This window comes from Pezoporus wallicus, unplaced genomic scaffold (assembly GCF_028554395.1).
Source record: "Pezoporus wallicus isolate ANWC-B61680 ecotype Strahan unplaced genomic scaffold, APGP_CSIRO_Pwel_v1 scaffold_3294, whole genome shotgun sequence".
NCBI classification, from domain to species: domain Eukaryota; kingdom Metazoa; phylum Chordata; class Aves; order Psittaciformes; family Psittacidae; genus Pezoporus; species Pezoporus wallicus.
In genome coordinates, this window is record NW_026635478.1 from 4,934,039 (window position 1) to 4,959,993 (window position 25,955).

General features: G+C 39.7%; 1 protein-coding gene across 1 annotated transcript in view; it reads right to left on the minus strand.

Moving 5' to 3' along the window:
• The window catches only part of ANO2 (anoctamin 2), a 176,394-nt gene that overhangs the window by 98,749 nt on the left and 51,690 nt on the right, over window positions 1-25,955 (minus strand). Inside the window, exons 11-13 of the mRNA XM_057426156.1 lie at window positions 8,875-9,009; window positions 6,244-6,404; window positions 2,376-2,458 (exon numbers count right to left, since the gene is read on the minus strand). Coding sequence (XP_057282139.1) covers window positions 2,376-2,458; window positions 6,244-6,404; window positions 8,875-9,009 — 379 coding nt within the window. The remainder of the gene's footprint in view (window positions 1-2,375; window positions 2,459-6,243; window positions 6,405-8,874; window positions 9,010-25,955) is intronic.

Consider the following 25,955-nt stretch of genomic DNA (forward strand, 5'->3'; position numbering starts at 1 on the left):
CTGAAGCATTGTGCCAGTGTCTGTCCTACAAATTTATCCTCATCTTTATTAATCTGATGGATACAAGCTGAACAAAACCTAATCTAACTTTTGCACTTTGGTACTCCTGAAGTATCAAGAGCTGACAGAAGATGATATAGAGCATGGCTTTTTGCTTAAGACATCAGGTCAAGAGACACATTCCTTTTGAGCATTACATTCAAGAAAAAGTTGGATCAATTAGAAAACATTCAGAAAGGAACACGAATAAACAACCAGAAAACAGTTGTTAAAGAACAAAGACTGAAAAAGCAGAAGCTAGTTTATATTATAAAAAAAAAAAAAAAAAAAAGACTGGCAGACAAATGCAATATTATGTTAGATTTGCAAAAAGAGGACAGAGGCAAACTCTATCTTTGAAAGAAAGAACAAGAAAAAATGAACATTTAGCAAGATTTAAGACACTAAGAAAAGCTTGTTAGCAGTACAGATAGAGAAGTATTAGAATAGAGTGCCTAGGGAGAAAGTGAAATCTCCACTGATGGATTTATTTAAGAACAAATTAGACAACATCTTTGCATAATGATTTAAGTAGAGTTGATCCTACCATGCCCAAGGGATGGCCCCTCAAGGTCCATTCTGGCCTTATTTTTATACTGCATTCCTAATTCTTCAGCTTGTGCTGATATGTGTCTGGCACTCCTTCACTTGTCATAAACAAAGGATTCTTGCTGATTCCAAAGTTCCTCCCCACGAACTCTTACCAGTTCAGAACTCTTCACCACAGGACCTCACAACTCCATAGATTATTTCACAGCATTTTGCAAATATCGAGCTAAACTTTAGGATTTTATTCTGCAAACGATGAACTGGAAATTCAATAAAATCTAGTGGGTTCATCAAGTATGCTGCAGAGCCAAGAGTTTGTTCTCCAGCCTCTCAGTCTATACTGCAATTACTACAAAATTTCTGTTCTCCCAGGGAACAGTATGACATTCCATATAGGACAAGCAGTAACTCCTTAAGTGCTGATGCACTTGGTTTCCCTGACAGCTTACAAGCTGTGGGTACTGGTTTATACTGTGAGCATCACCCATGTCATAACTGGTTAGACAGCAGTGAAAAAGCTGAGAAACCAGAGGCAAAATAAAGGAGGTTGTAGTCAAGTTATCAGTGAAGGGACATTTGGGAGGTCTCCCTTACACTAAAGACATTGTTAAAGACTGTGTTATGACATAGTGATGAAATAAGAAAAATACTGGATTCTGCTTTCTGTTCTCAGGATTATTTTTTCATTTTATCCAATGATTCTTATCTGAGGAATAGGCAAAAGTGGAATAACTTTATCACCATGCTACATCATGGAGTTCATGATGTCAGCTTACCCTTTTTTTGATGTTATTTGCACTCTACATCCTGAGTTTGAACTGAGCTCAAGTAGCAGGACTGGAGGCTTGTATGTGGTCTGTTGTTTAAGGAACTGTGCTCGAACATGAAGAAAAGGATATGAATCTTCCCAGAAAACCAAGGTAGGCCAACAACTCAACTTCCTGACCACACTTTATTAAGTCAATGAAGAGAGCAAGGCACACTGAATTGTTCCATACAGGTGTTCAGCTCACCATTAATGATAAAAGAGAATCTAATTGCTGCAATTCTGAATTACTCAATATGACCCTATTTTAAAGCCACATCTATTGTTAGGGGGTATGTAATGGAAGGTCCAAAGTCTACCTGTTCTTAGTATGATATTTATGGCAGAACTAAAAACAACTATAAAGACATTGTAAATGATAATAAACAAGTATGTCTCACATTTTGGTCTACTCAGGTACAGCTAGAAGCCCCATGGGCTTATTGCAAAGCACTTAAATATTGTTCTCGAGAAACTAACTCCGTCTGTTGTTGTTTGCAACAGCTCTATGGGTGAGTACCTAGAGCTCAGGATCTTTGGGCCTAAGGTATCATAGATGCAGCATAGACCTGGATGCAAATATTATTTATGCTACCCTGACACATTACAATCATCGTCACAGAGAATTTTTGTTATACATAATGAAGTAGCATCTGTATGAGGAAGAATTTATTCTGTATCATTCTGTTACTGCCTTCTGTGCAACAGCATATGAGCATTATTAGCAAAGACTGATCTACTGTTATCCCATAGCCCTTTTCAACATTATTAAAATTAAACTGCTGACTAGTAAGATGTAGGTGATGATTTTTTTAATGATATATTGATACTCAAAACTGTATAAATTCTAGTAATTTAGAAAAAAAAACCTAGGTATGAATTGCACCGGGCTGGGGAACACATGATAAATCTAAATATTAATGCATATGTTCAGATATAGAATAATTTATGCAGGAAATCAGCACGGGGAGAGGAAACTTACTTCTTCTTCTTCTAGTCCAGTTAGGTCCCAGAAGTAACTCAATCTCATCTGCAAACGTTTCCATTGTTCAAGGAACATAGTAGCTTAAAAAACAAAACAAAACAAAGCTGAACTAAAATTATAAATCAAATGCACTATGGTGTTACTTATATTTGAATATTTGCTATATTCAATAAATTTGATATGATATTTGAATCCCATTATGCTCAGCCATTTATAAATAAGCACTAAGCAACAGCATCAGAGCCAATTTTAAAGAAAGAATACAAGCAAATCTTGGAAGCAATAATTACCGTCTTTTTACAAATAAAATACAGAAAAAAACAATATGAATTGCCCAAAGATACCAGTAAATACTTGTCAGAGAATGGAACTGACCCCATATCTGTTGATATCCACTCCAAGAGCATCATCTCTCTTAATTTACCATGAGTCATTCTATAATTCATGAGTACAAAGTTGGGTCTAAGTATTAATCTGTGACACTGTAAACAGATTTTGCTGTTTCAGTGTTTCTAATCAGTCAGAAACATATGAAGAAGGTAGGTGTAACCTTCTACTGAAATAAATCATTGACACCTGTATGTAAACTAAGACCTTTAGTAACATGAAGAAAAAAACTGTTCTTTTGAAATATATTATAGTGGTACAGTTGAATGTTTTTCTCCTGCATAGACAGAATGATTTTGCCCTAAGGGACTGGCTAGTAGTTCAATCTCCTACTTTTTCTTCTTCATTCATATGAAGGAAAAAATGTTGCACTCCTGTCTCATATTTACAGTCTCCTGATTTTCCTTTCATAATTGCCCTCCAGGTAGCCCTTTGCCTAGCTGCTCATGATTTATCAGTTTATAGGTTTATTAGAAATAGCATTTCTTACTTTTGACTTGTGGACACCTATTTTCAGATGACTATATCAATACTAAACCAGTATATACCAACCAAAACCACCCGCTATACTAATAAAAGTTATATTTATAAACATTTTTTTCTTATGCTTGACTTCACCTTTTCAGCTGGTGAAAAGGGGATTGTAAAAATCTTGTTAGGTCATAGCAGTGTTAATAGAATATTGAACATCTTGCATATAGTTCTACAAGACACACAAAAGCATAGAATGAGATCCAGCTTCCTTTACATCTACACTAGGTGTAAGATGTAAGATAACACTGGGGAAAGTTAGACTACTATTAAACTCACCTGACTTTTACAAGACAGAGTCTATTTCTACAGTTAGCTGCCAATATTTTCTGCACAGATATCCTACTATAATGCAAGAAATAAATATCTCTTAAACACATGACTGGAAGAACACTGAAAGTAAATCCAGACATCAAGCAATTAAGTCTCTTCTCCTTCCTTACAGAGGAAAGGACATATAAAAGCTATATTTAACATGCTCTGAAAACACAAGAATTTTTAGATATCCTAAACACAAAAACATTTGGTTATTTTATAGGATGTTATTACTCCTTCCACTTTTTCTGTTATTCAGAAAGTCAGTTCCACATTTAGCTATTTAAGAACTTATTTGGCTAGATGCAGTAGCTGTTCTCAAATCAGCAAGATTGCACTGACTTACACTAGCAGTAAAATAGTTCCATTATATTCAGCCGTTCTTCTAATAAATGCATCTGATTGATAGATGAAATTCAGCTTCCCAGAGCACCAGTGACATTAAGCCCTATTAGCCAGGCATTACTCTGTAGTATGTGAATATGGTCATTTGCAAACAATGTTGCTGGAATCAGAAAGATAATTTATGAGGCATCAAGATCAGCTAGTGGAAGCATGATTCCTTTCAAGATACTAACATATAGTGTTGTATGCCTTTAACAGAATAAAGCCGCCTTGTGCCAAACATCACAAAATGAAGCCAGCTCAAATTAACATACTTTACTCTCCTAAGTATGCAATTCTAAGTCATTAGACATGCCATATTCCACATCACTATACTATAGCCTACGGCAAAGCATTCAGGCAACATTTACTCAATGTAGAAATAGTAAGATACTAAGGCAAGGTGATAAGGTATGTGAGTGAGATCTGTCATTCAGCAGAATGAGGTCTAGACATAACCAGTACAGTCTCCTAGTAGTAAGGAAACAAACTTGGTGTAATCTAATACTTAATAGGCAAGCTGGGCAGAGTTAGTAAAGTATACTTGATTTTACTTTGCTGTTCTTTGTGTATGATGGCTGTATTTTCTTTCACTGACAAGCTCAGTTATCATGGCCCCAAGAACCTACTTTTCCAGTCTATGTGAAATATTTTTTTTTGAGTGGGACTACATCTCAGAAAGAATTTTGGTTTTTTTTTCATGCCTTCTTTTAAAAGCAATGCATACAGAACTTTTTGTTCCATTCTGTTACTTGACAGATTCTACTATTTAATTTTAGTGCAATGATATATCAACATTTTGCTTTGCACATTGTATTGCTGATACTAAAATACAAGTGTTTTGGATGAGGCTGCATGGAAATGATCATTTGCATGGATGCAAGTTTACAATACAGATTCTCTGTCAGGAAAATATTATTTGCTTATGAAACAGTACATGAATTGTCCTGCACACACATGCTGTCCAAACAGCTATGTTGAAATTTGGACAATGCAGTGTATTGCGTGCTTCATGACAGCAGGTAAACTGCTGAACCTTTTCTGCCAGTTTACTCTGTAATTGGCAGCAATCTGAAGTAGGAAAATAAGTCATTGTGAGAGTCTATAAATTCATTATCTTTTGCCATTTCTCTCAGTCATAGCACGCATATATTTTCTAACTCCTGCTAAAGGGTTTCCAGGAAGTGGTAAACAAAAACCTCTTCTATGTTTTTTTTCTGTCTGCAACTTCCTTAAAAGCCTCTGCTATCCATACCCAACACCAAGCTACCAAATAGTTATTTCTAAAACAAGCTGCAAAATTTCAAAGTAAATGAATTTCAATGCATATATTTTCCAATGCAAAGTATAACACACTGATTGCTGAGCAATGGCTATGATGCAATAATGTATTTGTTCAATTTCAAATGAAGAATGAGTATTTCATTTTGTGAACAATGAATAGGGAAATAAAAAATCATTTTAAAGTAACAATAACACCTTTAACTTTCAGAATAAACAAGATGATAGATCTAGACTGAATGAGGGCATAACACCAGCAACAATACACACAAGCACTTTTGACGGCAGAGGTGAGGTCAGAACAATAAGAATAATATTACAATGCACTCATTAGTGTTTATGAAGTGTTTTGATATCCTCAGTGAGACAGGGTATATTTGCCATTGAAGAAAAGCAATCTTCTTTAAATGGAATACTTTAGAACGTATTATAATTAAAACAATAATAGTCCCATTGTTCTTGGAATCCTATAAAATTTTCATAAAATGATGTGACTAAGTTGTCCCACATGGAAGTGCACTCTGTGCTTAAATTAAACCCTTTCAGCTGCCTCCACCATACCAATCCCCCAATATATTCTGGCCACAAATGCAGAAGATGTTAAAGCAGCTTGTCAAGAAAAATGAAGAAAAAACATGGCAAAGATTAGAAGTGCCATTAAACAAGCCTGAAGAGAGAGAAAGAACACATTTTTTTCTTCCCTGAACTACCCAACTCCTTTCCATTTATTCCCAAGCTTGCTGTTGACAGCAGAAAGCCTTGTAATACTGCTTTCTCCAGTACTGACAGCCCCAAGTGGCCTTCTGAGGCTTATCAGTTTCATAAAGCTATAGATATCACATTTAATCTAATAGCACTTCATTATATGTAAGGCTACTATTTGTTCTACTACTGTGCATCACAGCTTTCACTTCTGACAGGAGTCCAAAGATCAAATGACACTGTTAACATGCAAAGCAATACTCACCCCAGAGAGCCATAAAGATGGAGAAGAAGACTGTGGCTGGGTTGTCAAACAAATGGCTAGCTCGAGCAGTAGCACAAGCAGAGCTGAGGTTCCAATAATCGCAGAACTTTTCGCACAGGGGGCACATGGTGAAGGCATTGCGCTGGTCGCACATTTCTTTGCTATGAATGACAAGTGCACAAATTCTGAGTATTATGACTCAGAAAAGGGGGATATACAATATTGATATCAAGCAGCACATCATAGCTACTGCTACTACAAGTTTTTTGCAAAATATGTGGCTTGCACTTGTAGAGAACAGAAGTTGTATGTTGCTTCAAAAGCACACTGCCATGCACTGGAATATTAAAACACAGGCAATTTACCAGCAGAAAACCAGTGCAACACAGCAACCAATCTAATCACTACACTGTACTAGTGAATTGGAGAAGACTGCTTCACTAAAGACTGAGGTTAACCACAGTAAAGGAAATTCTGTGCCACTGACAAAACATATTTCTAACACGTTGGCACAAAAATCCATGTCAAATACCATGCTACTTTGTGTATCAGGACTGGCCATGTGCGTCCATATAAAAGCCAGAACCAGTACCCAGGCATGTTAGTTGGTCTGTGTCACAGACAGAACAGATCTGCAATACAATTTGTAAGATATGCTAGGTTTTGGTGCAAACTGACATATGGGTACTGAATTTGAAAGACTTACACCTGCCAAGCATGTCATTCTTAGCAGAGATGTTATATTTCACAACATTTACTTTGAGATTCACCTCTGCCCTGCATTTTATTTGTGAGGTATTTATAAAAGCAATGGTAGTTTTTCCAGCATAGGTCTTTAACACCAATTCTCATCTGTGCCACTAGGTTTTTGGATAAATTCTTCAAGTGTGAGGAGTTATTTTAGGCAGTCATACTAATATGTTTTAAGGGTGTTCAGATATTGTGTGTACAGTGGTTTCAGGAATCAGATACCTTTACATTTCAGGATTCTCAACTTTGAATGCTGAATATGGATGTGGTATTCTCAGTCTCCATAGCTCCTTGTTTTTCTAGTACAGAGTGCTAACCTAATTTTCAAAAATTTAAAAAAAAAAAGGGAAAAATCCACTCTCCCAGCAGTAAATCTTAAAAGAACTAGAAATATTCCACTTCTGCCTCATATATTCTGATATTATGCTGCATTTCCTTTCCCTCAGTTTACAACATTTGTTCTGCTGTCCTCTGGAAAATGTGAGATAAGAGATTTTTGCAGATTTTAAAATCTTTAAGGTTGTTATTTTAATTCTTAGTCTTATTTGCTCTGTATTTACTCGGTTTCTAAAAATAATTAAAAAATCGTTAGCACTGTCTCTTAAATAAGACTGCTTGACACTGCTGAGCATGCTTTCCAGGTTTTCCATAAGGTTTGTATATGGAAGATCTTTGTAGCTGCAGTCTTTTTCAGGTGAACTGAGTAGTGCAAAGCTCAAGAATCCTTGCCAGGACTGTAAGCTAAGGAAATACTTGCAATATTGCTTCCTTGATAGCATAGCATGATTATGATTGTTCTTATATTTGCCATCATTAAATAACATCAAATGAAAAAAAAACTATTCAAACTGTAGTATCAGTATTGTATCATTTGAAAGGCATACAGATGTTTCCAGCTATCATATCATTAAAGTAATGCTCTCTTCTGTTTCAAAAGGCAGTAGAGGGTGCTGCAGATACATCTTAGCCATAAATCTCACTTAAGTTTAAATGTTAGCACAGGCTTTCCCACAGCCCATCAAGACTCGCTGAGTTCAAGCTAAAGTACAACAAACCCTGACTAAGATGTGTTGTTACTCATTCACCTATCAATAATAATGTCTTACTGCAGGAAGCTGCCAATTTTAACTTTAAAAGTTGCCAACTCATTTGAGAGAATGCAGGAATTTCCACAGCAAGTGTGACCAGCAGAACTAGTAATCTAGTATCCTGTCTCCGCCAGAAGTCAGACACAGACAACAGAGGAATTATTGGGTTTTTCTCACTGAGAAGCAGATTGTGATTATAATTATTCCTATATTGACCACCATTAAATAGCATTTTAATGCATTGTAATTAGCATTAACATCACTGTATCAATTTGGCAGGTTTTGTTTAGTATATAACACCCTCAGGACAGCACAGAAGTCAACAACTTTTTGTAACTGTCAAGGAGAATACTGTGGGTACCAAATATACTAAATCTGCTAACTTTTGTTCATCTCACTTGTGCAAATAGTCTGACTGTACTAAAAACAAAGTAATCCAGCCAATGTATTTGTATTAACTTCAGTGAGTTCTACACAATGTCTTTCTGTATGATCCTGGAGATATTAAAAAAAAATGCAAATGGATGTCTTGAAAAAGGACTTACAATAATGCAGTAGCCAGACTGAAAATTTCTTTTTCAGTAGCTGCAACACCAAACAGCCAAATAAATGTGTGCCATTCAAACGTCTTATCTACCTAATGCATGTGTATTTCTAATGCTCACAGGGCTGTTAATGATACATCACCCCTCTTCAGACATGTTAGAAGCAATTATTCACACTAAGGATTAAAATAAACAACCACAGTCTTGCAACTTTCAATTAGCAGATTATTGATCACAGAGAAGCTTACCTAGGAATGTCACTCTCAATGGTTATACATCCATAAAGGAATACAATAATCCCAACTACTGAAGATGGAATGAGGAATTCTGTATATAAGCCCAGCCATGCAAAATAAAGTCCTATCTTTTCTCCAAAATACTTTCTGGGGAAGAAAAAAAAAAAAAAAAAAAACAAAAAGAAAAAAAAAAGTCACGTGTCAAGGATATAATTGTATAATTTTCAATTGTGTTTTACAGCTTCTAAACACTCACTGAATGTCAAAATACATTAGGCATGGGTGAAAACCTTAAGTATCTTGAAGTCAATATCACCAAATGAAGGGAGTGATTCAGGTAGTTTGGGGTTCTCCATTCTGAGAAATTAAAGAGAGTCCTGTATCACTGTAATGATACTTAATATCTGCTTCAGGACAGCAGCTATTAAGTCTCTTAAGTGACGTCAGTGAATTATCCCTCACTTCCATCAAGAGTAGCAGAATTTCAACCCAATGTTTAGCTGAAAACATTGGAAAGGATTTGTCTCCCCAGAAGATTATTTAGATATGCCACCATTCTTTGCCTCTGTAGTTCTGGATTCAATTGGTGAGAGTCATGGAAATGACATCTATGGGAACATACTGACAACATCCTTTGGTATCTTAAAAGATTAGCAACCTCAATTTCCTGTTAAAGAAGGAAAGTTTACTTGCACACTAAGCACCGCTTTTCAGAAACACTATTTTTGAAAAATTAACCGTCTCTGGACAGATGGTTTGAAAAAAAAATCAGCCCAGTTTCTTCTCTGAGGAAAAGTTTATTGTAGATGTTGATAAATTTGTGTTAGTACTCAGCCCAACATCTTCATGAATCACCCTGAAAGAAGTAAACTAAACATAGATGAAACTCGCTGACCATTCCAAAGTAGTGTTAGGAGTTATTACAAATATTGCAAAACACCAAGAGTTTCAGAGAGCTCAAAAACTCACCATCATTAAAATGAAACTAAATTAGATAAAAAAGCAACACACATAGAAACAAAAATAATATGGAGGAGTGCTAGATAGAACGCAGCTATAACGGAGAGCATTCATTGCATTTGAATCAGGGAGACATACATTCACACTATGGTGGCAGAAAAAAAACAGTCAACACATAACAGCAATGGCCTTGAAGCAGCACAGGGCAGAGGGGGAACTGATTTGCTCTCCGGTTTCCTCCTGACTGGAAAGTGACACACCTTGCATTTGCCAGTAAGGCAAACATCACTGGCTACATTTTAAGCACATGGAACAAGAAGGAGAGGGGGAATTATTCTCATTATCTTCTTACTGCTTCCTTATTTGTAGAGTTGGGCAACATGAATAGCTAGTAATGTGTTCCAAATAGGTCAAAGCAGACTTGAAAATAATTCACAACCTAAGCTGTTCTAAGCTGTCTATTTTTTTTGACAAAGGGATACAAACTACCAAAGAAAGTGAATTAGAGTGAATTAGAAGCCAGAAACATTACAGTAAAGAGCAGCTGACCAGGGTCCATGAAGTTGAAGCTTATGGCTCGTGAGGCTTCTACTAGAATTTTTAAGCCTTCCAGTGGTAAATGCAATCTGCAACCTATAAAGAAAGGGTTACTCTTTGCATCCATGCCAAGAGAAAGTGAGAGGAGCTCAACAATGTCCTGGCAGCATGGATAAAAAGCAGTTGCCAAGAAGAAAACTGAACAATGTTCTGTGGCTTAACTGTTTTAAAAAAGAAAAATAATTGAGACTTCTGTGTCCAAGCTCAGTCCACCAGTGTGCCAGAAAGAGAAATAATCTAAGGAGGAACAATGGCGTTGTTTGAAAGCATGATGAGTTTATCTGAGTTACCCAAGCCCGAAAAACAGAATGTGGACATGTTCCTTTTTTGACATATCCCAATAACTGTTCTCCCATTGCTCTCAATAGCAGTCAAGCCTCTGGAGACACCTGTGACCACCTGTAACAACATCTATACACAGCAATTTTGGCCTCAGACTTTAATACCATGAAGTGGCTTTCCTTGTAGCACCTGCCTAAAAAACTCTTAAGAAAGTCGCACTGGCATATTTTCACAAGGATGGAAGCATTCCACCCCTACTAGAGTCAATAGTTTCATGTTAGCAAATTGCAGTGCTATTTCATTTATAAAAGCAAACTTATAAGTTTCTCAAATGTGAACATACTAGCCATGAATATCTGCACAAAAAAAAAAGGAAAGGAAAAAAATAAATAGAATGACTACAGTGAATGAAAGGAAGAAACTGTTTTCTTTACGGGAAGAGTAAGATCATAGAATCATAGAATCATAGAATAGTTACGGTTGGAAATGACCTTAAGATCATCTAGTTCCAACCCCCTGCCATGGGCAGGGACACCTCACGCTAAATCATATTACCCAAGGCCTCGTCCAACCTGGTCTTGGACACTGCCAGGGATGGAGCATTCACAACCTCCCTGGCAACCCATTCCACTGCCTCACCACCCTCACAGGAAAGAATTTTCTCCTTATATCCAATCTAAACTTTCCCTGTTTAAGTTTTAACCCGTTACCCCTTGTCCTATCACTACAGTCCTTAATGAAGAGTCCCTCTCCAGCATCCTTACAGGCCCCCTTCAGATACTGGAAGGCTGCTATGAGGTCTCCACGCAGCCTTCTCTTCTCCAGGATGAACAGCCCCAGCTTTCTCAGCCTCTGTTCATACAAGAGGTGCTCCAGTCCCCTGATCATCCTCGTGGCCCTCCTCTGGACTTGTTCCAACAGTTCCATAACATTTTTATGCTGAGGACACCAGAACTGCACACAATACTCCAAGTGAGGTCTCACAAGAGCAGAGTAGAGGGGCAAGATCACCTCCTTCGACCTGCTGGTCACACTGCTTTTGATGCAGCCCGGGATACGCTTGGCTTTCTGGGCTGCAAGAGCACACTGAAGCCGGCTCATGTTAAGTTCCTCATCTACCAGCACCCCCGAGTCCTTCTCCGCAGGGCTGCTCTGAATCTCTTCTTTGCTCAACCTGTAACTGTGCCTGGGATTGCTCTGACCCAGGTGTAGGACCTTGCACTTGTCACAGTTAAACTTCATGAGGTTGGCATCAGCCCACCTCACAAGCGTGTCAAGGTCCCTCTGGATGACATTCCTTCCCTCCAGGGTATCAACCGAACCACACAGCTTGGTGTCATCGGCAAACTTGCTTTGAGTGCACTCAATCCCACTGTCCATGTCAGCGATGAAGATGTTAAACACGACCAGTCCCAACACCGATCCCTGAGGGACACCACTCATTACTGGTTGCCAGCTGGACATTGAGCCATTGACCACAACTCTTTGTGTGCAACCATCCAGCCAGTTCTTTATCCACTGAGTGGTCCATCCATCATATTGATGTCTCTCCAATTTAGAGACAAGGATGTCGTGTGGGACAGTGTTGAAGGCTTTGCACAAGTCCAGGTAGATGACATCAACTGCTCTACCCCTGTCCATCAGTTCTGTAGCCCCATCATAGAAGGCCACCAAATTGGTCAGGCAGGATTTCCCCTTAGTGAAGCCATGCTGGCCATCACCAAGCACCTTGTTGTTTTTCATGTGCCTTAGCATGCCTTCCAGGGGAATCTGCTCCAAGATTTTGCCAGGCACAGAGGTGAGACTGACTAGTCTGTAATTCCCTGGGTCATTCATTTTCCCCTTCTTGAAAATGGGGGTTATATTTCCCTTTTTCCAGTCGTCGGGAACTTTACCTGACTGCCATGATGTGTCAAATATGATGGACAGTGGCTGAGCAACTTCATTCGCCAGCTCCTTCAGGACTCGTGGATGGATCTCATCAGGACCCATGGACTTCTGCATGTTCAGATTTTTAAGATGGTCTCAAACCAGATCCTCTCCTACAGTGGGCGCCAGGTCTTCATTCTCACAGTCCCTGTATCTGCCTTTCAAGACTTGGGTGGTTTGGTCAGAGCCTTTGCCAGTGAAGACCGAGTCAAAGAAGTCATTCAGAACCTCAGCCTTGTCCAAATCCTGTGTGGCCAGTTCTCCCAAGGGCTTCCTGAGGGGGCCTACGTTGTCCCTAGTCTGTTTTTTATTGGCTATGTACCTGTAGAATCCCTTCCTGTTATCCTTAATACCCCTAACCAAGTTTAATTCTAACTGGGCCTTAGCTTTCCTAACCTGGTCCTTAGTTTCCTGGACAACGTCCCTGTACTTTTCCCAGGCCGCCTCTCCCTGCTTCCACTTATTATAAGCCTCTTTTTTCATTTGAATTTTCCTCAGGAGCTCCTTATCCATCCAAGGAGGTCTCCTGGCCCTCCTGCTGCACTTCCTTCTGATTGGGATGCAACACTCCTGAGCTTGTAGCAGGTGATCCTTGAATATCAACCAACGGTCTTGGGCCCCCCACCCTCTAGGGTTGTATCCCATGGAACCTTCCTAAGCAGGTTCCTGAAGAGGCCAAAGTCTGCTCTTTTGAAGTCCAGGCCAGGGAGCTTGCTGCACGCTCTTCTCACTGTCCTGAGGATCTCAAATTCGACCATCTCGTGATCGCTGCATCCAAGGCTGCCCTGGAGCATCACATTTCCAACGAGCCCTTCCCTGTTGGTGAGCACAAGGTCAAGCATGGCACCTCTCCTTGTCGGCTCCTCTATTACTTGCAGAAGGAAGTTGTCTTCCACATAATGGAGGAACCTCCTGGATTGCTTGTGCCGGGCCGTACCGTCCTTCCAACAGATGTCAGGGTGGTTGAAGTCCTCCATGAGAACAAGGGCCTGTGAGGGTGAGGCTTTTCCTATCTGTCTGTAGAGTGCTTCATCCGCAGGTTCTCCTTGATGAGGCGTACACCAAAAAAAGGAATTTTTACAAATTTTTCACCAAGATCTTGCCATTTTCTCTCATTTATGTTAGGGTAAAACCAGTCTTGCTTTATTATCCTCAAGGAATTACTAATGATTTATGCTGCCATAGAGAAAGGGGAGTATTGAGATGAGGGTTTTGCCTTACCTCAGTAGCTAACTCACATCAAGTTCACATCTATCCAGACAAAGTTAAAGACTAATCCTTTCCAAAGGATTAGATTAGTAATGGATGGCCCACTGCAGAGTGCCACAAAAGAAAAGTATGCCCTCTGTGTTGCATGAGCTTTATTTCCACATCAGCTGTATTCTAAGGTAGAGAAATGTCCCTCTGTAAATGCATACACAATGAGAACAGCAATTCTCATCCAAAGCAAGGGGTAAATGGTTTAATAGTGAACATACACTGCTCCTATCAGAAGCAGCTGCCAAGAATTTTGTTCTGTATGTTGTTACAGTACAAGGCAAAGTTTTGTGCCTTTCACTTTGGAAGACTTTTTGAACACTGATAAAATGGCCACCTACCAAGCACTAAGTTATCTAGAGTAAGAATCATGTATTTAAGGATTCAACCAAATCATCCATAACTCCTTCAGAAGCTGAACAAAAGTTGTGCTTCAAGAAAGTGATCAGAAACAGCATTAAATAAATACAACAACCACCTACAGGAAGTGTATTCCCTCTCATAGCAGAGTTAGAATAAGAAGTATTGAGAAGGACACAGTGAAAATGTTTACTCAGTTCCCTCTGCTTCACTCATATAACACTTGAACCAGACATCTGCAATGCACTTCTGTCTTTCTGGTTGCCAAACCAACATCAAAAGGAATAACTGATAATTAAATGCCATGCTTGCACGTTGGTCACAGTGCTTCCATGCCAAGTTGTGCAATTTATAAATAGACTTAGATTTGTGGAAGGGGGAAGAAAGAGAGAACTAAAAAACTCCTTAGTTTTTGACTCTTTGAAAACAAATGTGGGATACCTGGAATGTGAATAAAGCATGTGGTGCATGACACATACTGGAAAGAACTCTGGAGTTGTTCAGGAACAAAGTTTAAAAAGCAAGGAAAAGACACTGTGGATATTGAGTCACCTAACTGGGAAATCTGTCCAAAACTTTTCAGTTTTTGAATTTCCATATCCCATTCTAGGCCATTTGATTTTTCATGTTTGCCACAATTCATGCCTTCACACTTGTAGTGGTGAAATAGTTTCTACGCAAAACCAAACTGATTTACAGCTACCAATTGGGTAGGCTTTCCCCTGTGCAAATGGTCAAACGAGTCACATATATTACGTCTGCCTTCAAAATAAACATATTCACACAGATTTTGGGCACAATTATGGTGTTTCTACTGTCAGAAGAAAGGACAAGCAGTCCTCTGAAAGGAGAGTATCATGTCAGAACATCTCTGTTACCAGAGCCAGTTAGAAAATTTTCTTTTCCTCTCCAGCTTCCAGCCCAGATGCATTTGCTTTCTGACCCACAGCAAGCCAGTTCTCAGTGTAGGCCTATTAATAGCTATGACACACCAGTGGAGAAAACAGGAACCTGTTGCAAAGGAATACAGTTAATTCCTTCAGGAGGTTTTGTCACCATTAAACCAAAGGCAGAACAATGAATACCCTTACAAACATAGAATTTCTAGCATGTATTAAGTTCAGAACATAGGATATTTTTCGTTGTTTCTGAGATAACAGTTACCATCAAATTGAACTTTCCATCTCAAAACTGTAGAATTATTTCAGAAAGATTGCTGAAGTATAAAAAAAAGCCCAGTCACTATAACTGAACCAGGAATCGGACATAACATCTCCGTATACCCCACAGTTTCACTCCAGGTAGAGTTGCCTATGTACAAGCTTTCCTGGATTTGTCATTTTTTCTCCATTTGAAAATTTTCTCAGGGCAGGATTCAAGCGTTTATTACAACCATCTGAGACACCTGGGTGAAATTACTGCTCAGCAGCAGCACTGAGGTTGCTGTGCATCCAGAGATCCTGGAGATTTCTACCATGTTTGTGCCTGACAGCATATACGCACATATTCTGTCCAGACAGTCCCAAGAAGAAATGTATCAGTGCTAAATCCAGATATAAAGAAAGTGCACCAAATGGAGCAATCTGGAAGCCAAGAAAGGATCCTGGCAGAAGACAACACCCCTTGGAAAAACTTGCCAAGAGACTGAAAATCTTTTTTCATTAAAACTTTAAGAGGAGGAAAAAAACAACCACAGAACCTCAGCTAAATTACAATGCAGTTGAGTCTGAGGCAGGAAAGAAAAAGTTCATTACAAAGGTCAACTTTTCTGCATACAGAAAACAAAGAAAAGAGCCTCTGTCCAAGGTAAGAGTACATGTTTTTCCCTGAACTGGAGATGAAGATCAAGACTGTGCAGTAGAGAATGTCTGTGGGTTTGTGAGGGTTATGAGTTATAAGGGTTTGTAAAAATAGTGGATAAGCCTGTACAAGAACTCAAAACCAAACCCAACTGCTGAAAGCTAGTTCTAAAATTTGTGTTTGTGGCCACATCCCTCACTCACTTTGGAACAGTTGGTACCATATCAGTAAGACCTGAAAAAATGTTTAGAGCCACAGCCTGGTTTTTGATATCTATGAAAGACTTCATATTCTGTGTATTTTCTCTAGCAAGTAATGCACTGAGGCATCCACAGTGCTTTTAACTAGGAGCATTCACCAAAGGCCAACAGAGAAACTACAAATCTTACCCTTTTTGCCTGAAAGCAGATTGAAGCAAACTGCCACAGGGGCCATTTAATCCCTCTTAGTTGAAGTTTGTCTTTGAAAACATTAGTTAACAAATATTTGCTGTGTCCTCCAATGGTACATGAAATTTGGAGCCAAACCCACCTAAATTACAGATTTTATCAACCACAGATATATTTTCTTCCAAGGCACTGTGAAACACTACTTGTGAACCACTATATGACAAAAACAAAAACAGTCAAAATATGGCAATACCTTAGAGAACAGAAAGTTTTTTAGATGTAGAACAATGCTTTCCCCTAGTCTCTTGGCTCCAGAAATAAGTACAATCAACACAATAACAAGGTACTCTTTATGGAGAAGGTGATGTGTATGGAGAAAAGGAATATTTAATTTCTAATGTATTAAAAAAAATGAGAAAAATATCGAGAATAGAATCACAGGTTTTGTGTATTAACTTCAATTTAAAATAACAAAAGATAAAACCTTACTATGTAAAGATAACCAGGATTAGCAATTCACAGAGCTTCAGACTAACAAACCTTATTGATTCCACTCCAGGAAATTGTCAGAATACAACTGAAAGGGCATAGTTTGTGGTGGTGAATTATTAAATTAAAAAGCCTTTCTTTACTGACTGTAATACAAACAATAGAAGCATAATAAGTAGACATGTAATGTGACTTACAGAGAAGTTAAGGCCGACTACCTACCAACTGCCTAAGCAAGGAACACAGAATCATAGAATTATAGAATCATAGAATCACAGAATCATAGAATCATAGAATAGTCAGCTTTGGAAAGGACCTTAAAATCATCTAGTTCCAACCCCCTGCCATGGGCAGGGACACCTCACACTAAACCATATCACCCAAGGCCTCATCCAACCTGGCCTTGAACACTGCCAGGAATGGAGCATTCACAACCTCCCTGGGCAACCTATTCCAGTGCCTCACCACCCTCACAGGAAAGAACTTCCTTCTTACATCCAGTCTAAACTTTCCCTGTTTAAGTTTTAACCCGTTACCCCTTGTCCTATCTACAGTCCCTAATGAAGAGTCCCTCCCCAGCATCCTTACAGGCCCCCTTCAGATACTGGAAGGCTGCTATGAGGTCTCCATGCAGCCTTCTCTTCTCCAGGATGAACAGCCCCAACTTTCTCAGCCTGTCTTCATACGGGAGGTGCTCCAGGCTCCTGATCACCCTCATGGCCCTTCTCCGGACTTGTTCCAACAGTTCCATAACCTTTTTATGTTGAGGACACCAGAACTGCACACAATACACCAGGTGAGGTCTCACAAGAGCAGAGTAGAGGGGCAGGATCACTTCCTTCGACCTGCTGGTCACACTGCTTTTGATGCAGCCGAGGATACGCTTGGCTTTCTGGGCTGCAAGCGCACACTGAAGCCGGCTCATGTTAAGTTCCTCATTGACCAGCACCCCCGAGTCCTTCTCCGCAGGGCTGCTCTGAATCTCTTCTTTGCTCAACCTGTAGCTGTGCCTGGGATTGCTCTGACCCAGGTGCAGGACCTTGCACTTGTCACAGTTAAACTTCATGAGGTTGGCATCAGCCCACCTCACAAGCGTGCCAAGGTCCCTCTGGATGACATTCCTTCCCTCCAGGGTATCAACCAAACCACCCAGCTTGGTGTCATCGGCAAACTTGCTGAGGGTGCACTCAATCCCACTGTCCATGTCAGCGATGAAGATGTTAAACACGACCAGTCCTAACACCGATCCCTGAGGGACACCACTCATTACTGGTCTCCAGCTGGACATTGAGCCATTGACCACAACTCTTTGTATGCAGCCATCCAGCCAGTTCTTTATCCCTTTTTCCGGTCATTGGGAACTTTACCTGACTGCCATGATGTGTCAAATATGATGGACAGTGGCTGAGCAACTTTGTTCGCCAGCTCCTTCAGGACTCGTGGATGGATCTCGTGGATGGATCTCATCAGGACCCATGGACTTGTGCACATTCAGATTTTTAAGATGGTCTCGAACCAGCTCCTCTCCTACAGTGGGCCCAAGGTCTTCATTCTCACAGTCCCTGCATCTGCCTTCCAAGACTTGGGTGGTTTGGTCAGAGCCTTTGCCAGTGACAACCGAGGCAAAGAAGTCATTCAGAACCTCAGCCTTGTCCAAATCCCATGTAGCCAGTTCTCCCGAGAGCTTCCTGAGGGGGCCTACGTTGTCCCTAGTCTGTTTTTTATTTGCTAAGTACCTGTAGAATCCCTTCCTGTTGTGCTTAACATTCCTAGCCAAGTTTAATTCTAACTGGGCCTTAGCTTTCCTAACCTGGTCCCTAGCTTCCCGGACAACATCCCTCTACTCTTCCCAGGCTGCCTGTCCTTGCTTCCACTTTTTATAAACATGATGCTGGTTGATCAGAAGCACTGTAACTGCATTCTCCTCTCTGATATGGGAGATAACAAACCTTCAGTGCTTCTACAGAGCATTATTTGACTACTTTATGGCCTTTGTAAAGTGCCCAGATCCCCACAGTTAAAGAGATCTCTTATCAGAGAGCTAGACTCAAAGAGAATATGACATGCCAGAATATAAAAATAATAATGTACTCATACATAGCACTTTAGGTACAGCAATAGCAATCCTTAACCTTAAGCAGTCCTCAGCTCTTGAAAGCATTACATTATTCAGTTGATGATGTTCTTTGCCTGCAAATGTTCTATGCATCTCTGAAAGTAGGTAATACACTCAGTGTCTCTTTTTACTTTTCTTTACTTTACTTTCTCTAGCACATTTAAGCTATCAAAATGTCAGTAACCCTCCAAACCTGGCAAATTAAAAATCCACAGCAGGCAGCCTGCCTACCTGAGGCTGAGTCAATACTAATGTAAGTTAATACAGGTTGCCTACGAGGACAGGAGTACAGTTTTACTCTATAAACACCTCAGCACACCAAGAGACGCTCTATGTAAGAAACTAATTCATTCAGTTATAACATTTTCTCTCATAATTACTCTAAAAGCTCCTACAAATAAGGACTAAGCTATTTAATATGATATAGTGAATCTGCCTTTATTTTAGACTGTCAGGAAAATTACCTAATCGTTTTTTTCCTGTGTTTTTAATACTAGCTTTTCTGGCTTTTCTTTACTTGCAAATGGGGTGTTTCCCCAAGTTTTTACCTTGAACAGAGGTGAGGTCACTGTTATTTATCACTTTCTTCATCTTTATTTTTCACAAGATAATTTGCACAATTTTCTTCATGTCGGGTAACAGAGTTTGAAGCTCAAATACTGACTTCTCAAAAATAACTTTGATTTATAACAATAACTTGCTTTTCAAGTTAATTTAACTTAACCTTACTACAGACACTGAATTACGTATTTGCTCCAGTAAGTACTTGTATTTGCACTCTATTACTACTGTCAGACATACTCCATCTAGTGGCTAATAAAGAGATGTATAATTTCCACTAAAAGCCAAGTGTAATAAATTCTTTTTCAGTCACAGTATTGCTGCACTCCTTGAGATAGCAAGACTTGCCTTTTGTCATTTTGAGACACTAAGAGACCTACAGAACATGCATAATTAAAATTTAAACTGCTAGTGCTCAAGACTTCTGAGACTGTGACAAATGGCAAACAAAACACATTCAAATGCATCCTGCAAGTTGAAGGCACACATAAGTTTCTGGTTCATTATCTTTCAGGCCTTCAGGAATCACGGGTTCCAGAGATCAGAGAGAAAGGTTGGAGAAAGGAAGATGTAGCCTTGGTGGAAAGGGATGAGGTCAGGGAATACTAAAGCAGACTGGACATATATAAGTCCATAAGGCCTGATGGGATGCACACACAAGACCTGAGGGTGCTGGCAGATGTCATTTCAAGGCCTTTCTTGATAATCTTTGCTTGATGATGACAACTGGGAGACTTGAGAAAAACAGGTGTCATCCCCCATCTTCAAGAAAGGCAAGAAGGATGACCTAAGGAACTACAAGCCTACCTGCCTCATCTCAGTCCCAGGGAAGGTGACAGAGTGGCTAATTCTGGAAACCATTTCCAGGTACATTAAATCTGAGAAAATCATCAGGAGTAGTCAGCATGGCTTCACTAAAGGAAAATCATGCTTGACCAACGATAAACTTCTATGATGAAGTGACTGACCTGGTAGATCACAGAGAACAGTGAGTATTGTCTATGTGGACTTCAATAAGGCATTTGGCACTGTCTTCCATGAGGTCTTCATAGAGCTGCTGCTGATGTATGGGTGGAATGAGCAGACAGCGAGATGCATTGAAAACTGGATGATGGCCAGCCCAGAGCATGGCGATCAGCGGCAGTCTTGTTGGAGCTGGGTGACTAGCAGGGTACCCCAGGGGTCAATGCTGGTCTAATACTGTCCTCTTTTAACATCTCTATTAATGATCTGGATGATATGGCACAGTGTACCCTCAGCAAGTTTGCAGATGACACAAAACCAGGAGGAGTGGCTGATACGCCAGAGGGTCATGCGGCCATTCAGAAGCACCTCAAGAGGCTAAAGAAATGAGCTGACAGGAGCATCATAAAGTTCAACAAAGAGAAGGGCAGTCACGCACCTGGGGAAGAGCAACCCAATGAACTAGTATTGACTAGTATAGTGCTGACAAGGGATGGTCTCAATCCCTTGTCAGTGTTCAAGGAGTGAGAAAAGGAACTCTTCTCACCCCACATTGACACACCCAGAACGTTCTACAGTGATTAAGATGTCATGAGCAATTTTAGAAGAAAGAGAAGCAGACCTGTAACCATCTAAATGCAGCAACTGTTTCCTACTCCCTGCAGTTCCCAGCCATACATACCTTTAAATGCCTACAAATATTTGTATGCATATATATAAAATTGTGCAGGATTTTCTCTTTTGTTTCCAGCTGTGGATTCCTACGTCTGGCTTCCATTTCTCTGCTTTAAAAAAACAAGCTTAATTTCCTATAAAAATATCCTGATATCACCTCCAAAAATACCTGCATTGGGAGCTATTGCTCTAGTCCATTAAGAAATACAAGTTTTTGGCTGTGAAGTTTAGTCATCATACATAAATACTGTGGAATTTGGCCTGAGACAGTTCTGCACACAGATAAAAATGAACTCTAGCTGCCTACAAAACCACACAGTCCAAGGGGGAGGCACCAGGAAACTGTACAGTAACTTCAGTCTTAGCACCTTGGCTTCGCATAAATCCTGATGTAGGTGTGCATATCCATTGCTGGATGTAGCTTTTGAAAATCCCACTAAAGGAGTAAGGAATTCTAGTCCTTAGACAGTGACCTGAAGCAAGGGAATTATGTTTATCAGAAAGCAGGGATCTGGTTTTCCTCCCCAGTGCAATACAAGCCTACTGTTTTAAAATACCATCTCTCATACAAGCACCAATAAATAAGACCAAGCTCTTGCCAAAACAGAGAGAGAAAACCACTTCCTCCAGGACTGGCAAATTCTACAAAATGCAGAGCCGTAAGTAAATCATCTCACTGCAGTCACAGGCCTGCATCCAGCAGAACAAGTCAATACAAATTCCTCAGTGATTTATGCACCATGAGCAAAACCCCTCTGCTTTGAAATAAACACAGGCTGGAGCACTCATGTAAGTCCTGTGACATGAAGTCCCAGGGGTGGAAGGGAAGCTCCCTAAAACTGCAGATGAAAAGTGCAGTCCCAGCATCAAGCATTTAATATGCAGTCCATTTAATGGATGTGTGACATGATAAAAAGTCCTTTCATAAATAAACTGAGGTTGTGAGGGATAATGGGATCACAAAGACACTGGAAAGGGGAACGAATTATAATAACGGAGAAAATGTTCCTTTCACAACAACTAGGAGTTCGTCCCAGCTGCTTCTGGCTCTGTCCAGGAAGCTCTCTGTTGTAAAAACTGGCACAAAAGACAACACCAAGGCTGAATGGATGCTGGCACAGCACTTCCCACTGTAGCTAGCGCTTTAATGTTGATGAACCGTAAGTTGAACGTACCTCATGTTGGGAATGAATCTTTGTTCCTTGGAACTATAGAAAGATCTTGGACCCAAAGTGTAAAAGGGTTCTAGTGAGAAGATATGCTCAGGTTATTGCTTCAGTCACGTTCTCATCAGAGGTTTGGAAAGGAGCTAGATGGACTACTGCCAAAGTTGCTGGTGAAGCTTATGGGCATTTTTCTCCTTAATGTTATGTTTGTTCAATTACTGCACTTTCCCAGGCTTAAAGCTGTTTTCTCTTTTTCCTTATAAAGAATTCCTTGCATATAGCCTCAGAATCTTTGTGAATGTTGAAGACAGACCTGCTAAAGACAGTCAGGGAAGAATTGCATAGTGTTCTCATATTTCTGTATGGGAACTGAGTCATTAAGTTGTTTACCAAGAAGAACTGTTTTCTTTACTTTCATTACCCACCTGGTATAAAGGGACCCTCTCCAGGATCTCATGAATCAGGGAAGTGTAAGACTGACCTGCTGGGTCAGCCAGCCCACCATGGAATGGGGTGCTGTATCAGAGAATCACAGAGTAGTTGGGGTTGGAAAGGATCTTAAGCTCATCTAGTTCCAATTCCCTTGCCATGGGCAGGGACATCTTCCACTAGACCAGGTTCTTTCAAACTATTACTCTGGAATGATTAGGCTCAGCTCTGAGCCAAGCATTCAAGTAGGTTATTCAATCCCTGTGAGACAACCACATATTACAAGGCTGTTTTCTGCCAAAGTGGTTACATTACATTAAAAAATAAGATCAGACGTGTGATTATGTTAGCTTGTAATAATAACAGAGGAGTGTCGGGGAAGCAGAGCGATTAAAACATACAGGAGAATCTGCACTTTGATGATCAATAACTCCGAAGTTAGTATAAAAAAATGAACAACATTCGAGTGTACATCTGGAATTAGAAAGGGCACCACAGACTTTAGACAGGTCTTAGAGTTCTAGACAGTATGTGGAGAAAAATGTTCTCTCTCAAGAGGTAAAGATGTGGCTACAAAGCACTGTGATGAAAGGGGCAGTGATGTGCTAATGTATTAAGTAAGATAGATGGCTATAGTTAGGGGAATGCTGTACCAGAAATTGATCTCAACCACACTTTTGCTGAGGAAGAAAAACTTATCTCTGAAGACAATAAAAATGCCCTTTCAACAGAACCTCCCTTTTCTTGTTTTACTGCCACTTTAAAACTGCCTTATCCTAAGTAGGGTAAGCAGATATACTCAGTTTTGTTTTTTTGTGGTGAAGATTGGTGAAGAACTAAAAAGGTAAAACCAGAAATAACACTTCTGGGGCCTGATAGACTAGTGTGCTGCACTACACAAGCCCTAAGACACTGAAAGTGAAGGCAGCTGTATGCTGAGACAGTCAAACTCAAGAACACTGGAGGTCTATTATTGCCTTAAAAACTGCCAAGAAAGCTATAGGCAGCTGTGTTTTAGGAAGAGAGCATTCAAGTGTAGGTACAGGGGGAAACTGGTGACAGGTTTAACAGAGGCACGCTGCAATGAAGGACCAGAATCCATTACTTGTGAAATTGAAATAATTTTCCACCCCCACAAAAAACAGTTTAAAAAAAGGAAGGAGGAAGTATATTAGGCAGACAGCTTGAGTAACAGAAACTCCCAAGTTTTGATTTACATGTTATACACTATAAATAATATTTTGGTTAACACACTTTTCAACTTACTCCTGCAAAAAGAGTTATTATATACAGAGTCTTAATCTTTACAATGACCATGTCTTCCCAGTCTTAGGCTTAACAGCAAGGTAAGCATATACATGCATTTGGAGATTTGAAAATAATCTTGCTGTAGATAATGTAGCCTGTTGGCTATTAAGAAGTTAGGTGAAATCCTAGCAATAGGAAATAGAAATGAAAACATAAAAAATTAGATGGGTGAGAAGGAGCTGATGAGCTGGAAGCTTTTAGAAGCACCAGTGTTTTAGAAGCACCAATTAAAATAATCTCTACCACAATTAAAAATGAACTAGCTTTGCTTGACTTCCCTAGGGGGAGGTAATCTCATAGTAATAATGAAAGGGGACCTCCCCTCTACAATGATGGTCTCTTATCGGGGATTTCAGTTCATACATGGGATCCCATCTACAAGCGTTTCAAGATGTCCATTAAGAAGATTATAACTTGCCAGTTTTCAAGGAGGTAAGTAAGGTTTTGTCTCAGAAGTATAATCACTTCTTTGTGATATCAGTAACCTTAGCATACTCACTTCATAATTAATTTAGAGTTCCTAAGTGGTAAAGGTTGCATTCAACAAGAAATAGAGGGTTTTTTTATATAAATTTTGTTGTACTTATAATTGCTTTGGATTTTCTTGACTTGCTATAATTCATTAGAGGTACACTGCTGAGACAAAGAGACAATGACTGTATGTTGTACCAAGGAAAATTTGGTCTGTACAGAGGGAAAAATTTCTTCCCCCTCAAGAGTGATGCAGTGCTGGAAAGTGTGCCCAGAGAAACTGGGTGATCTCCATTCTTAGATGTTTCAAAACTCATGAATAATTTGATCTAGTTCTCAAGCAAGCCCTGCTTTGGGCAGACAGTAGGTCTAAAGAAAATCAATTAATTCTAAAATCATATTGTTAAAACTCTGATTAACATACTTTAATGTTTATTTAAAAATAATAAAAACCTGTTTTCTTTACACAGGTTCATGAAATTCCTAGGGAGTATCCTTACAAACCAACCTTCAATTTACACTGTACAATCTGCATGATCTGCATTATATATTCCTTTAAAGTTATTAATGGAAATTGCTTTGCTGTAGACTAGAAATACATAGAATTATAGAATCATGGAATGATTAGAGTTGCAAGGGACGTTAAAGATCATCTAGTTCCAGCCCCCACTGGCAGGGACACCTTATGCTAGACCAGGTTGCTCAAAGCCCCAACCAACCTGGCCTTGAACACTGCCAGGGATGGAGCAACCACAGCTTCTCTGGGCAACCTGTGCCTGCGTCTCACAAGCCTCTCAGTGAAGAATTTTTTTCCTAATATCTAATCTAAATCTACCCTTTTTCAGTTTAAACCCGTTCCCCCTTGTCCTATCACTAGATGCCTTTGTAAAAAGTCCCTCTCCAGATTTGTTGTAGCCTCTCTTTAGGTATTGAAAGACTGTTACAAGGTCTTCCTGGAACCTTCTCTTCTCCAGGCTGAACAACCCCAACTCTCTCAGCCTGTCTTCACAGCAGAGGTCCTCCAGCCCTCTGATCATCTGTGTGACCCTCCTCTAGACTTAAGGGCCACAGAGATGATCATCATCAAACATGGTCTAGGGTGAGGCATCCCTGCTCAATGCAGGGGGGTTGGAACTAGATGCTCCAGTCCAGTCCAAACCATTCTATAACATATAACATATGTTATAACATAACACCCACCATGTTCTCATTTGGTGAAAACCTCCTCATTCACAACTGCATTTCCCAATTTAAAAAAAATATTAGCTTTTCTCTATAGCCCAAAGAGGTGCATAAAGCCATAGCAGAACACTTTTACAGATTAAGACACACGGGTGGGTG